General features: G+C 33.3%; 1 protein-coding gene and 1 pseudogene across 1 annotated transcript in view; one reads left to right on the forward strand and one right to left on the reverse strand.

The window, feature by feature from the left end:
- The first annotated feature begins 1,122 nt into the window (after window positions 1-1,122).
- On the forward strand, window positions 1,123-12,910 carry LOC131846858 (DEAD box protein 52 homolog; annotated as a pseudogene).
- Window positions 12,911-15,931: 3,021 nt separating this feature from the next.
- Window positions 15,932-17,061, reverse strand: part of LOC131846877 (protein halfway-like) — a 71,074-nt gene continuing 69,944 nt past the window's right edge. The window contains 1 exon segment of the mRNA XM_059196300.1: window positions 15,932-16,266. Within this exon segment, the coding sequence (XP_059052283.1) occupies window positions 15,988-16,266 (279 nt within the window). The 3' untranslated portion in view covers window positions 15,932-15,987.

Genomic DNA, 17,061 nt, shown 5'->3' on the forward strand with positions numbered 1-17,061 from the left:
CACAGCCAGTGCAACCTAGTCGTAACGTCGAGTGAGTTAAATACCTTATTTAGCATAAAATTAACGTTACCCGAATACCTATATTAATAACTAGCTGTTCCCGCGACATCGTCCGCGTGGAATTTAACTTTATTTTTCTAAAATAAAAGTAGCCTAAGTTACTCCTTATTACGTCAGCTACCTGCCAAAAAAGTCACTTCAAAATCGGTCCAGCCATTTCAGAGATTAGCCGGAACAAACAGACAGACGGACAAAAATTGTAAAAAATGTTATTTCGGTGTATGTACCGTATTCCTATTCATATGCATGTACACAAAAATACACACATATTTCAATATAACAAACAGACATTCCAATCTTATTTATACGTATAGATGTGTACGACATGCAAAAGGCTAAAATTGGGATTTTGGATAACTAAACTTTTGTCTAGACTGTAATAACCAAATGGCTCCATTGAAAATCAGTTTCAATGGAGCCAGTGGAAGTAATAGAAAGTAGTCAAAATTTTTACATTAGAAATGTCGTGTCATAAATAATAATAATAATAATATCGTTACCGTCTCGATAACTCGGTCGGTATCCCAGATGGAGTAGTCAGAAATAGAATAGAAATAAAAAGTATTGTCAAGAGATCAGAGGACTAAGATGTCATGCTTATCCTGTAATTTCATTACAAACTGCATTCTACAACCGAAATACAGCTTAAAAACCAACACTGATAACGTTTTACAAAAAAACATCTGCGAAAAACTTCCTTCATGAATTTCTATAAAATATTTTATATGTAAATAATTTATTAATTTTAATTTCTAATGGGTATTAGTAGGATAATAGGATTTGTGGTATAAATCTGAAGTTTGGGAGAGTGAATTGTTAAAACATGTCAGTTTGACCCTCATGTGGACTATTTATTTTATGTCTTACATAGCTATTTAAGGTAATAACATATTTTTAACAATAATTTACACTGATAACGTTAGAACATAGTGGTGCCCCCTATTTTTAACTTACCTGAGTGTGCGTCATTCTTGACATTTGTACTGTGATCAAACTGACAGCCCTCTTGCATGTGTTGACAGTTGTCACTATGTGTTATACTTTATAGTACAATTTGTCAAGTTGTGTTCGAAAAACTTTTCACATGTACTTCAACGAAGTTTTTAAAAGAAAATATAATATAATGTTCTAGAAATCTTTTCACAATGGACGCCTATGACATATTTAAAAAACTAACGAAAGGTCTAACATTCAAACACCGAGTTCTGGGCATTAAAAACAATGTGAGTATACAATTATAACCTCTTAATTTTTGTTATTTATTGTTTATAAGCTGTTTCGCGACATCGTCCGCGTATAATTTAACTTTATTTTTCTAAAATAAAAGTAGCCTAAAGTACTCCTTATTACATTAGCTACGTGCCAAAAAAAGTCCTGTCAAAATAGATCCAGCCATTTCAGAGATTAGTCGGAACAAACAGACAGATCTATCTGACAGACAAAAATTGTAGAAAATGTTATTTTGGTGTATGTACCGTATTTATATTCATATGCATGTAGGAAAAACGCTTATTTCAATATTACAAACACACCAGTTTTATTTATATGTATGTATGGATGATTTTAAAATATTAGTGTCCTGTACTCCATAGCAGGAACCGTCAGTAGCTGTTAAAAAAGAAGAATTAAAGATTAAAATTGAAGAACCAGATGAACATGAAATAGAGGATGGTAATGATTCAGATCTATCTGAACCAGAAGCCTCTATATATATATATATATATATGGTAGATGGTGTAATTATTGGAGAGAAGAAAAGAAAAAAGAAGAGAAAAGAACAGTCTGAGGATTTGCAAAAGAAACTTGAGCTTGAAGAGGTGAGTACCATGAGTACTAGACGCATTAATATATTTATAACTAGCAGTTCCCACGCTCCGTCCGTGTGGATTTTAACTTTATTTTCTAAAATAAAATTAGCCTATGTTTCTAGTTATTACATCAGTTACCTTCCAAAAAAGGTCACGTCAAAATCGGTCCAGCTATTTCAGAGATTAGCCGGACAGACAGACAGACAAAAATTGTAAAAAGTGGTTTTTTGGTGTATGTACCCTATTTATATTCATATGCATGTAGTAAAAAACGGTTATTTTAATATTACAAACAGACTCTCTAATTTTATTTATATGTATAGATTAACATATGTAACTTAGTAACTTACTTAGTGTGGCACACACTTATGTACATTCTATTTTAACACTATTGTATCCATCTATTGTATTTAATTTTGCCCATGGTCTGTTAGGAAGGTAAGGGAAATTATTAGAAATTCTCAATGGTCTGTCCTGTAGCACTTCAGTACTTTGCCAAAATTGCAATGGTCATGGATATGACGATCACTTGAAATAAACATATGTATTCATGTGTATAACTTTCTATGTGTATTAGATATGTATTAAAAAACATAATGAAATATTTCTATCAAGTGTACTGTACCAATAGTAGAAAATCTGATTACTTTGGGACTACATGGAGCTGTAGGAATTATCGTGGGCTATATTATTAACAAAATTAATAACCTAAACTAATAAAATTCTAAACAAGACTGATCAAAACAAATATAAAAATGGTATTGTAATTCTTATACACAATTATAATATATACAATAATAAATTATGTTATTTATTTTATTTATAATTATAATTTTTATTTTCATTTATTTTCAGCAAAATCGCTACCGTAATGAGTATGGTATAAAAGTTGTTGGTCGACATGTTCCCGCTGCTCTGAAGCAGTTTTCAGACCTTGTGCCTCAGTACAATGTGTCCCAGGCACTGGTGAACACGGCAATACAGTGTGGGTACAGTGAACCCACACCTGTACAACGACAGACTCTACCCTGTATGTTGGAGGTATGTTAAATCAAAGCAAACCATTTATTTGATTTGTTATATAAACTTTCATTAGGAATTAGGTATAAAAAATTACAATAAGATACCAAAGGATATACTGGAATTACCCTTAAATAAATTCAAAACATCTGTTAAATCATATTTACTGAGCAAAGCCTATTACTCACTAAAAGATTACTTGAATGACGAGCGTGCATGGCAATAGTTGTTCATGCATGGGATTATCATTTGTTAGTCATAGACATCTATATAAAACATTAAAAAAAAATTGGCTTTTGAAATAAAAAAGTAATTCAATTGAGTTTCTTACCAGTTCTTCGCAATTGGATCTATATACTGAACTGGACAGTAGGGAAAAAATTATAATATATATATTTTTTTTTTTTTTTTATTATTACATTCATGATTTTTATTTACAAAATAGGACCGCCAAATACTTGCCTGTGCTCCGACTGGCTCTGGTAAAACAGCAGCGTTTCTTCTCCCCATACTGCACACACTGGGAGCACCCCAAGGAGGCCCGAGAGCCTTAATCCTATGCCCGACGAGAGAACTAGCACATCAGATCTACCGGGAGGCACTAAGGTTGAGTGCCTCTACTGAGCTGCGATGCAGTGTGGTACGAAACATGAAAGAAAGTAAAGTGAAGGAACGCGAAGCCACAATTAGAAAAAGTGGTAAGTATATACCTAGTTTGACAGCCTCGGTAGTCTAGTAGTGACTTAGCACACTGCTTTACTTCCTATGGTTGATTGCTCGCACGGTGCAAACGGTTATATTCATGAGTATTGTTGTTTGTATTAAAAAAAAGGTAATTGTAAAAAAAACGCAGTATTCATATCCACGAACAGAAATATTTGTATTGTGCGAGAAGTGAGCCCGCGATCTTCATCGAAATTAAGACAATGTATTTTAGAACTGTACCACTGAAATTTCGATGACGATCGCGGGGTCGCTTCTCGTCTAAATTTGATACTACACAGTTAATAATAATAATAAAAATAATAAGTAACAAGAATTTGGAAATAGGAATAAGTTTATATAATACCCATAGTCCTCTCATCCACAGGTATCAAAATTCAAAAAATTCAAACTTAAAAAATCATTTATTCATGGAGGACATTTTAGCCGCTTATGAACGTCAAATTTTTACATTATAATTTTATTTTTTTCCCTACCGTCCAGTTCGGTATATAGATCCAATTGAGAAGAACTGGCAAGAAACTCAATTGAATTATCTTTTTTTTAAACTTTTTAAAATTTTATTTACAATTTATATAGGTGTCTATGTCTAACATTAAATTAAAATTCAGTGCATGAACAACTATTGCCATGCACACTCGTCATTCAAGTAATCGTTTAGTGAGTAATAGGCTTTGCTCAGTAAATATGATTTAACAGATGTTTTGAATTTATTTATACCTATTCCAACATATCCTTTGGTATCTTATTGTAAATTTTTATACCTATTCCCATAAAAGACCTATTAACTTTTTCTAAACGATACTTGGGGACAGCAAGTTTGTCTTTAAATCTAGTATTAATATTATGAATATTGCTGTTTTTTGGAAATCATCCCTAATCACCTACATCATAGCCTGAAACAATTAAATATACAAAAAACACTACATCACCCTTCAAAAGGCTGCCATTTTAAATACCTGTCGTACTGTCCGAAAATTTCTCGAAATAGATGAAAAGGATATAACACCAGTCACACAATAAGTACACACACACTCACACATACAAACACGCACACACGCACGCACGTACACACTGCACTTACTTGGTTTCGGCCCGTAAGTGTGGAAAAAACCTGCATAAGCTGAGAAAAAAAAAAAAAATAATAAACTTCTCCAAAAAGCTGTAATTATATAAACCTGTAAAATAGTCTGCAAATTTTTGTCATAATAATAATTTCTATTATTATTGTCATTGTTTGGTGATATTCACCCGCAATGACAAGTTTAACACCCCATCAAAGGGAGATATATAATATATTTTATATATATTAAATATATATAACAACAATAATAATAATATTTCTTTGTTGAAACACAAAATTAATATTTTACAAAGTAAAACCACAGTAGTAAATAATAATGTGTCCTTGTGTAGTTGATAATCATCACGAACTGAGGAATTCTTTGTGTTCAGTCGTATGGGTAGTTAATGTGTTTGTGATTTGTTTCAGATATTGTCATCAGTACACCAAACCGCCTCTGTTATCTGCTTAATCAAGACAATGTCAGCATCACTTTGGACAAGTAAGTAAAAATATAGGCTTATAGCGTAGTGGTTATTTATTTAAACTTTATGTTACATAAACTAATACAAATGGCGGTCTTATCGCTAAACAATCTTCCAGATTACCTTTGGGTAGAGAAAGTAACATTAACACATTATGAGCGGGGCAGGTATTTGTACTTGTATTTATAAATATATATATATATATATATATATATATGTAAATATAGTTTCCCTTGTGTCACTTAAAATTACTTATTTTAAATGGGTAAACTTCCCCATTTATAAGTGGCAATCCTCGGAATTATATATATAATATAACGGATAAGAAAAGGGAATATAGTGCATGTAATGAACATATATATATATACTAACTGACCCGTGCAACTTCGTCTGCATGGAATTGATCTTTTTTTTTCTAAAATAAAAGTAATCTAAGTAACTCTTTATTACCTGCCAATAAAAGTCAAAATCGGTCCAGTCATTTCAGAGATTAGCCGGAACAGATAGACAGACTGACAAAAATTGTAAAAAATGTTATTTTGGTGTATGTATCATATATTTTTTCATATGCATGTAATATAAAACGGTTATTTCAATATTACAAACAGACACTCCAATTTTATTTATATGTATAGACTATGTATAATTCCAACTAGGGTAGTCTTCAATAATGAGATTAAGATATTTATCTTATTTCTTTATCCAATTTTCACACTGTATATTTCCAGGGTCCGGTGGCTCATCATCGATGAAGCGGACAAGCTGTTCGAGGGTTCTGCAGACCAGGTGTCAGACTTCCGGCAGCAGCTCGAAGATCAAAAAAAATGGCGATGTTTAGTGCCATCACACGCCGCCCGTCGCCAAGTGGACCAGACGGAATCTTTCAACATCACAGTTTGCCAAAGGTAATATAATGATAAAAATAATAATCTCAGGACAATTCACACAGCGCCATCTAGTGACCTAAGCAGAGCTTGAGGTATGAGTACTAGATAACGATTGCTTCAATTTATACTAAATAACTCTGGACAATTCACATAGCACTATCTAGGCCCAAGCTAAGCAGAGCTTTTGTTATGGGTATTAGACAACTGATATAAGTACTTAGATATATTTTTTGCAAATACATGGATAATAATAACCCTGGACAATTCACACAGCGATTATTAGTTGGCTGAATATCCCAATAATTTCAAATTCAAAATATCTTTATTCATGTCAGTCTATTACAGACTTATAATATGTCAAAACTACCGTCAGTTTGGAATGATTTCGAGATGAGAATAACTAACAAGAAACTCAGTTTGTATTTTTTTTTAATGTACATACATATTTACATTAATACAGATTCATTTAAATTCAAATTTAGGAGAATAGAGTCACCTTCAGCATATGCTATTGAAAAAAAATAAAAATCTAATCAGTGTTTGCAACCTGAACAGACCAGTCCCCACAAGCAGCACCCGTTCACGATTATGACGGATGAGCCAGCCATCATTGCACTCAACCATATTAGGCACATCGACCCGGCCCACCACGCCGCCACAAGTTTGAACTATATAGCGAGCATGACTGTTTCAAGTTACTCCACTACGTCATTTATATTATTTACAGCATAAACTGTACCAATCACAGTTTTCACCCATTACAATATTTAATTTACATTATTTAAATTACAATATGTCATTACGTCATGTCATATGTGAACTGATATAAAATTATCCAAGGATATTCAGCTAACTGTTACTTAACCCCATTGTTTCGTGTCCAGGAACGCAGCCACAAATCTGGTGGACCAGGAGCTGCTGTTCTGCGGCAATGAGAACGGGAAACTGGTGGCGTTCAGACAACTGGTGCAGAAGGGGCTCAAGCCACCAGTTTTGGGTACAGTATGGTTTTTTCTTACACTTACGAAGAAAAGGTCAAGCTTTGGCTTGCGTCCAAAAAACTCGGTGTGACAACCCTGGTGTTTCAGGCGTCCATAGGCTACGGTAACCATTTACAATCAGATGGGCCGTATGCCTATTTGCCACCATAGTAGTATAAAAAAAATCTTCTTAGTCAGTCGTAGGGCTTCACAAAAGAAGAAAAGAGAGAAAGACGCGGCCGGCACTGAGCGCATTCTTCGTCACAGTCTGTCTTAGGCCTTCGCGCATTAAAGAAGAAAAAAGAGAAAGAGACAGACGCAGTTGGCGGGTAGCGTATTCTCAGTCCTTCATTAGGGCGCGCCTTAGCGTCTTTTTAATAATTAACTAGCTGTCCCGGCAAAAGTTGTTTTGCCTTAAAATAAAATAAAAAAATTAGGGGTGGACTACCCCTAACATTTGAATGAATGAAAAATAGATGTTGGCCGATTCTCAGACCTACTCAATACGCTCACAAAATTTCATGAGAATCGGTCAAGCCGGAGGAGTATGGGAACGAAAACTGTGACACGAGAATTTTATATATAAGATATCATTGCAAAACGGCATCTGACTATGAGCAAAAACATAATTATAGACTGTTTATTAATTTATAAATCTTAAACATTCTATTCTATTTTTTTTCTATACTATTACAGTAATCTTACATCTCATTTATTTCGGTAAAAATTAACAAATAATAAATTAAATAAGATGAAACAAAAAGATTTGTGAAAAAATGAGCACTTGATAGGTTTCGCACACAGGCGCTGTATGGAGCCGGCGCGCCCCTGCTCGCCTCTATTAGTACAACGGCCTAGAGAGGCTTGTTGCGGAAAAAAGTCCAACTTACATTTACATAATAAATCCTATTTTAATTTTGCTCATATCTCTTTAATACAGTGTTCGTGCAGAGCAAAGACAGAGCGAAGCAGTTGTTTAAGGAGTTAATATACGACGGGATTAATGTGGACGTCATACACGCAGACAGGACGCAGGCACAGGTATATATAATAGAACTGCAGATAACCCCTGTTAAATATCCTACGATTTATATGTTGATAAAAATAATAATAAGAGTTTATAATACCAATATAGCTGTATAGGATGTTCCTTAGTGTGGATAAATTAATAAAAAAAAGTAAAAAATATTTTGGCGCCAAAATGTAAAAAACAAAATTTAAAAAATACATAATATTATAGAGACCAGAAGGGAATTGTAAAGAATATATATATATTGTCATATTTATTACTGAAATACATTATAAAAGTTTTTTTAAAGTGATATAATGGTTGAAATTACCTACAGTACAAGTATATTTAAAGCTTCAAAATAAAGAAGTATATTGATTACAGATTTTATTGTTATTATAGAAGATTCCCTAATTAAACATCCCCTCTATATAATACGGTGGATTGGACGTTACAGGAAAACGCGTTGTAGGAGCATTCCCGTATAACGTCTTTTTACGACCCCCTATAACACGTTACGTATAAATTATTCGCACTTAATTTTTTCTGTCTAAAGGGGATTTAAATCGAATATTAAGAAAGAAGTATGGACGTCATATTAATATCAAAACTAAATTATAAACATTCTAAATAAAAAACTGATGCATATGAACTAAAAAACTGAACTGTACTGTACAAAACATCAACTTAATTAACATGACCAAATCATTATTACTTACTTTTTTTTTTTTTATTTTATTTATAAGTATTTTATTAAGTAGTATATATGTAATATACAATTTGTTTTTACAATTATCGCCAAACTGCTTTGTAGTTTGTTTCCGAATGAGGACACTCATTTTTACTTATACTTAATTTACAATTTAACTATAATATAGAACTTATACTAATGCATTTGCTCGAGTAACCATCTTATCAATTTAAATTTAATTATCTCTTTACTTGAACAATCGTTTACGTTATAAATTTTATTGAATATTCGTGGCGTCGTGTACCTTCATGTTCTCTCACCATAATAGTTGCATACCACCGGTTCAATATACTTATTTATAGTTGTTTGTCTCATCTCATGCTATACTCAGTTGTTTTTTTAACCTTATACTTATTGCATTGATATTGCAACTTAGAACTCATTACTACTTAGAAGGAAACTAGTACTTGCTGTCCATTACTGTTTGCTGCTGCGCAACCAAATAGATAATCCCGCAGTTGTAGAACGGATAGGATTCAATATCCCTCCGAATTACGTGAGAAGTGTCACTCGTCGTCGTGTCCGACTGTTTGCAACCGCGTCGGTACACAAGCCACGCTAGCAATTCTCCCACTATGAGAGCATTGCAATTATTAAATTTATTTTTAGGTAAGGTCCAAGATGCTGACGTATATACAGAAGCCTTGCCTTCCATAATAAATAAAATAAGAATATATTTATCATCGTATAATTTTAAGTAGTATAAATAGTTTTAAAATATAAACGTGTTGGCAATTAGCTGTAAGTTTATATTGTGTTAATTAAATAAATAAATAAAATAAATAAAAAATTATAAATTTCAATATAGAAGGAAATCACGCTTTATATGAAGCCCAAGTTATACAGGGGGATTGAAATGCGTTATAAGAGTACCGTGTTATAAAGGTAACCCCCTTTATAACACGGTACTCTTATAACGCATTTCAATCCCCCTGTATTTCATTCACTCTAAGTAAATCAAACAGCAAAAGCTGTGAAACTAGATCAGTCTAGATTAGACAAACTCAGAGTGAGACAGAGGACTGGGACGGTCAGCACAACAAGTAGGATATGCTACACATATATAAATTATAAAAAAATTCAAAGACATTGGAACCATGTGGCGGTTGTCTAGCGGTTTAGTACACCGTCCCATTTCTGATGGCCGCGGGTTCGATTCCTCGCACGGTGCAAATATTTATGAGTATGATTGTTTGTATCGGTCTACGTGTTCTATGTATAATATATTATATTATACACACCACATGCCACATGGTTCCAATGTCTTTGATTTTTTTTATTTATAAATAAATTAAAGTAATATTTAATGTTTTATAACTTAGAAATTAAAAGATTTTATTTCCAATGACAAAAGTAAATTTAAAACAGCTCTCGCTAATACGACATAGCGCTTTCTGTTTATACCCTAAGGTTAGCTGGGAGAGAATACCATAGGGCAATAACCTCGCCTGTTGTACAAAATTTTTTGTTTAATAAAGTATAAATAAATAAATTTCGAGGGATAATATATGGTGTATAAAATGCGCAAATGAAAATGGAAAGTGGAAAGTGGACTGTATATTTGATTTTTAGGATGAAAGGAGGCAAGGTACCTGGATTACTCGATGTCTTCCCGGAGGCCGGCCGTCCTCTCGTTCTTGTACTATGCTGCACCAGCACACTATGACACTTCACAACACACAAATATTGTCTATATGCAAAAATATACTAAATCAGTTTATATATTGTCCAAAAATACTAATTTTAATGCGGATGAAAAAACTATGATCCATTCAACAATCTCCGAATGACTACGTGCGCGACAGCCCGAGTCTCGCCGATCGGGCTCGAGCGAAACATCTCTGTCCTTTTCAGATTCCTTGCCAAGGAAAGAGATAGATGTGGAGAGGACGTAAGGAAAGGAAAATAGGTATACAGGCGCAAACAATATAAAAGTTAATAATTATAGAAAATTAAATTTTAATAAAATTATAGCGTGACAACGTGGTGCGTAGTTTCCGCGTGGGCCGCATATGGGTGCTGATATGTACGGAGCTGATGGGGCGCGGGATCGACTTCCGCGGAGTGAACCTCGTCATCAACTATGACTTCCCGCCCTCCGCCATCGCATATATACACAGGTCGGTGTTTTACCCTCATATCGTTTTAGCTTCAATTAGAATACTCATTTTTTTTAATGAATGATAATGGAATTGTGCACCTCCCTGCGCTAACATGAATTTTTTAAGAAAAACTAAAAGAATTTTGATAAAATTAAGGTAACCTAAGTTACTCCTTATTACATCAGCTACCTGCCAAAAAATGTCCTGTCAAAATCGGTCAAGCAATTTCATAGATTAGCCGGAACAAACAGACAGACAGACAAAAATTGTAAAACGTGTTATTTTGGTGTATGTATTTATATTGTAGTATCATATGCATGTAGTAAAAAACGGTTATTTCAATATTACAAACAGACACCTCGAATTTTATTTATATGTATAGATTTGGCATTATATACGTTTGCAGAATCGGCCGCGCGGGCCGTGCTGGTCAAAGAGGACGCGCCATCACGTTCTTCACACAAGATGACGTTGTGAACCTCAGGAGGTATGTCCAAGAGTCCAAAGTACAGGCCTCGGTGGTTTGCCAGTTTAGCACAGCGCTTTCTGATAGTCGTGGGTTCGATTCCTCGCACGGTACAAGCTTTTGTGTTAATGACTGATTGGCCTACCTTTTTAACACACTGTTTTACTTACGACGGTCGCGGGTTCGATATCGCACAATACAAACATTTGTATTAATGACTGATTGGCCTAGCTGTTTAGCACACCGCTTTAATTCCGATAGTCGCGGGTTCAATACCTCGCACGGTACAAACTTTTGTATTAATGACTGATTGGCCTAGTTTAGAAGACCGCTTTAATTCCGATAGTCGCGGGTTCGATATCGCACTATACAAACATTTTTACTGATTGTATGTATCGGTCTATGTGTTTTCGGGTGTTTTCGGTGGTCCCGAGTTCGATTAGATGACGCTGGTTGTGGGTATTACAAAACAGATATAAATACATAAATAGTTTTTTTTAAAAACATACATAATATGTATAGAAAAACGCAGACCAATACAAACAATCATACACATGAATACAAATATTTTAATCGTGCGCGAATCAAACCCGTGATCCGTCGGTAGTAAAGCGATGTGCTAAACGGCTAGACCATCGAGGCCATCAATCCTATATGAAGAAATGACTATATATATGACACATTACTAGACTATCTCTAGACATCAACACAAGGAAATTCAACCTTAAGTGTCTATTTATTAAACCCATTTCAGCATTGCATCTGTAATGAAACAATCCGGCTGCGATGTACCAGAGTACATGCTGAAACTCAAACAGGACCCGAACCGCAGGAAGAAACTTATGAAGAAGGCACCGCACCGCGACAAAATATCCACTGCACTCGAGAAACCCAGCAAGTGAGTGCTTGTACTGTAATATTCTCTCGGGCACTACAAATGAAAGGTTTCTTAAGGGTCTTATGGATGATAATGGAATGGTGCACCCGCCTGCGCTGTTTACGCTGGCAGGGCACCAGTGGAGGATGATAAGATGAGCATAAGGTCAGGTTAGTTAGGTCATGATGGTAAATTCACCATGAATTTATCGCGATGGTTTCCACCACATGAAGGTCAACCTGACATGGTACATTGCTAACAATGGGGTTATTAGTCCACATTACTAACAATCCCCTTGCCCCCTTTTCTTAAGGGTCTAAGAGGTCCACATAGCATCCTTGGTGTTTCAGGCATCCATAGGTTACGTAGACTACCGTTTACCACCACATGTAGAACTAATTAACATAAATAACTATTACTCGACTTAATTCACAGGAGGAAATTGGAAGGTGACAAAGATACAGACAAAGCTGAAACAAAAGACACGAACATAGTCAAAAACGGAAAGAATAATAAACTTAGGAAAATAAATGCAGTTGAAGGAAACAATAATAATAGAAATAGTAAAATATCTGGTGAAGCAAACAAAAATAATGGCAATAGGAATAAAAAGAAATCTAATCTCAAGAGAAGAAAGAAGAAAGTGCTCGCGAATGAAGTGAAGAAAACTAGTAAATGATGTTATTTTAAATATATGTAATGTTTATGAAATTACCTCTTTTATTATGTACAACCGTACCACTGCCGTCGTCGTCCCTCTTCCCAATTGTTACATAAATCTTTGTAGCTGCTAATGCATGTGTTCCTAGTACAGATAGGATATTGTATATCTAGATAGATAGATAGGTAGATATATCGTTTATTTGTTTGTTACTAATCACACACAACATGTTCATAAGAATAGACAATACATAATACGACATAAGATTTATAAAATTGTGTTATTATGTGTGATCTGTGGCAATACAAAAATGTCGAAGCTCAGAGTGGAACATTGTTCAGGGGAATAAAACACTGATTTTCAGCTTTAACCCATTTGAAACGTGAAAATAATTATTAAAATAAATATATAAAAAAAGAGCAATATTATTGGTGATTGTCTGTGCGGTGTGTGTGTATAATAAAAATAATGTAAATAGTTCAGAGGATAATTGGTATAATTTCAATTTTAACTGACTGGTAAGGATTAAACGAAAAAAAAAAAAGAAAATATTAATAAAAGTAACATAGAAAAAAAAATTTATTATAAATCATTACGTGAGATTGCAACCGCTAGCCAAGAAATTTCTGTGGAATGCCTAAAATTTGTTTTTTAATAAGTATCTTTCTGATGTTCATCTCCATCTTTCTTTAGCATTATCAAACTCCAACTGTCTCGTAGTCCCTCTCCTCTTATTATGACGTAAAGCTGAATTTGTCGCTGCAAATTCATGCTCTCCTAGTACATTAATTTCTGTACTTTCAAACTCTCATCGTCCGTTTTCGTATAATTGTTACGTAAAGTAGTAGTAAACAAGTTTGTAGCTGCTAATTCATGTGTTCCTAGTACAGATAGGATATTGTACATCTCTTTCTCACTTTAGCACTATCAAACTCAACTGTCATATCGTTGTCCCTCTTCCTCATGGTTACGTCATGCAGAAATTAACAAATTTATCACTGTAAATACATGTTCTCCTAGTACATTAACATTTCTGTACTTTCAAACTCTCGTCGTCCCTCTTCGTATAATTGTTACGTAAAGTAGTAGTAAACAAGTTTGTAGCTGCTAATTCATGTGTTCCTAGTACAGATAGGATATTGTACATCTCTCACTTTAGCACTATCAAACTCAACTGTCATATCGTTGTCCCTCTTCCTCATGGTTACGTCATGCAGAAATTAACAAATTTATCACTGTAAATACATGTTCTCCTAGTACATTACCATTTCTGTACTTTCAAACTCTCGTCGTCCCTCTTCGTATAATTGTTAAGTAAAGCAGTACTAAACAAGTTTGTACGTAATTTATGTGATCCTAGTACAGGTAGGATAGTGTACAGTGGATGTTTTTTTTCAAACACCTGTTTACTTGTGTTTGCTGACTGTGATTTGACAAATCAGGGACTAGTTTCCGAACTGACTTTGCAGAATAAAAAAAAACAATTTATAATAAAATATTTTATTATAATTATATAAACTCTTACGAAATATACAGTCTTGATTGTACTTATTTACAAAAATCTATATCATTTTAATCTGTTAAACTTAATAGAATAACCACAATTCAGATGCATTACTAAACGTAACTATTATGAATAAAACTAATGCTTGTACTAAAAATAATTTACAAATATCTTTATTATTTATTACCCATTCGCCCCGGCTTCGCCCGGGTGTACATGTATTATACATATAAACCTTCCTCTTAGAGCACTATCTAAAAAAGCTGCTTCAAAATCCGTTGCGTAGTTTTAAAGATTTAAAGCATACATAGGAACGGACAGACAACGACAGCGACTTTGTTTTACACAGTATAATGATAATAATATAGTCATAAAAAGTCTATCTTATATATTTTTTTTATTAGTACCAGTTTGAAAATATTGTTACATTTGCAAAATGATTCAAATTTGAATTTAGTAATGCATCAGAATAACTGCCAGCTGAATGTTATGGCACCTGAAAATAAAAACTAGTATATAATTGATTTCTCAACTGATGTAAGCCTCATATAAATGTAAATGTAATATAATTTTACATTCAGTTTAAAAAAAGAAAGTATTAGATGAATGGAAGATAGTAAATTGTGCAATTTAAATTAAAAAAAATACTACATCGATCAACATTTTAAATAATAATTACGCTTAGCCTCATAATTCCAAACACACAATATATGCGGATATGAAAGTCCACTATTTCTGTTTTACTACTTTGATTTACAATATTACAGGAATAATGTCGTAATTATTTAAGTTTAAAAAAATAACAAGATAAAATATTTTATTGTCTCTGCTTATCCGATGTCTTTAAAAAAAAATCTGCGTCCCGAAATTAAAAAAAGAAAATATGTGTGTAAAAAACTAAAAAAAAAACTTCATTGTCTCTGCTTATATGATGAACCAAAAAATTTAAAAAAATCTGCCTATATCGCCAATGGCCAATAAATTAAAAAATATATAACTCTGCTTACGATAGACAAAATAATTTAATTCTAACTCTTTGCTGCATATTAGTGATCATAAGTTGAGATTATAAAAATGATAATATTTCCTATAATGATAAGATTTCCTTATTACGACATTCTTCCTGAAAATGCTATGCATGTTTTTTATATAATCGAGATATTTGGAGATTCCAAACAAACGGTCAATACTACTAAACTACTTACTACTTCAAAATTGGGACTTGTATATTAATTCATACTTAATTATACAGCAACATTTATATACATATACATTAAAATTTACAACATATTTAACATAAGAGATCTCTAACATATTCTAAAACACATATTTCTATATTACATTTTCTTTATATTTATAATATTATAAGATTTTTAATATTATCAAATTTGATCAAAATATCCTTTTAATTCTGATTTCAAAATAGAACAGATAACAAAATATCTTTTACTTCATAATTTATACAAAATGTATAACAAATATTAAAAAAAATGATCCCGTTTTCTTTTTAAAACCGATTATGATTATCGATTCATTAAACACATGGCTGAATGTATTACATTCCTTGGAATCCCAATAGATGTCTTCCATCTCACTCGCACAGCCAGTCACACGGCAGCCTCGGCATTTTGTTTGCAGGCCACGGCAGGTACCCTGCTGTCTTAAACACCCAGTAGTCATAAGAGACTTTACTAATAAGTAGAACTAGTATTAAAACTTCTAAACCTATGATGTAATAGATATAATCTGTCCAATCTCGGGGCGTGTGGCAGACACGTGACTCAATTAGTTCCACCACAGCACCCATGTTGTCCTGGCATTCTAGACTTTTGTAGTCCGGTATGTTTTTGAAGTTTTCCTGTAGCCACGGCTGAAAATTATTTATTATTTATACTCTATATTGCACCAATTACAGAGAAAAAATTATACAAAAGGCGGTCTTATCGCTAAGCAATCTCTTCCAGACTACCTTTGGGTAGATAGAGAAATAAAAATAAAAATATAAAATTAATCTGGATTCTATCAACTGTCACATTCATTCATATTTTAAGAGAAACGATGTTGTCGGCGAAGTTCTTGCCACTTTCCACAATCTTCGCCCGTGCGTTTTAAATGTTGATACAAAACTGTTATATAGTATGGTAATATGTGTTATGCCTGCGACATCGACTGCGTGTTGATATAAAATAGTGTTTTGACATAATCAAATAAAGAAATATTCCAAAGAAAGAAATCGTTCTGCTTCAAAAATAACGATTTTCCATACAAACTTAAGGTTAATTTTTTACAGATGTGGAATGTCATAATGTAATATATAATAATATGTATATAATTCGAGATTTTTTTTACATAATTAATACAAACAATCACTGTAATCCAACGCGGCACATCGAGGCAGCGTACCCAGGATACTGGCAGCGTTGCCTCTTTGAATGGCCATACTTAGCCCTCTTTGAATGGCAAACTAGCTACCAGCTCTCGGGTCACAAATAACCTCGATGAGCCGCGCTGAAATAATGTCATAATTATTTATATTTCATCAACAACCTAAAAAAAAATTTCAAAGCTCTAACTTTAAAAATGACGAGACTTCCATACAACCTTTCATCTGTCTACTTTCAAGTCCTTACAACCCTGTTTTCTCTACTTATATTTAAATAACATG

Source organism: Achroia grisella, unplaced genomic scaffold (assembly GCF_030625045.1).
Source record: "Achroia grisella isolate CSIRO2021 unplaced genomic scaffold, CSIRO_AGI_Agris_v1 utg512, whole genome shotgun sequence".
Taxonomy (NCBI): domain Eukaryota; kingdom Metazoa; phylum Arthropoda; class Insecta; order Lepidoptera; family Pyralidae; genus Achroia; species Achroia grisella.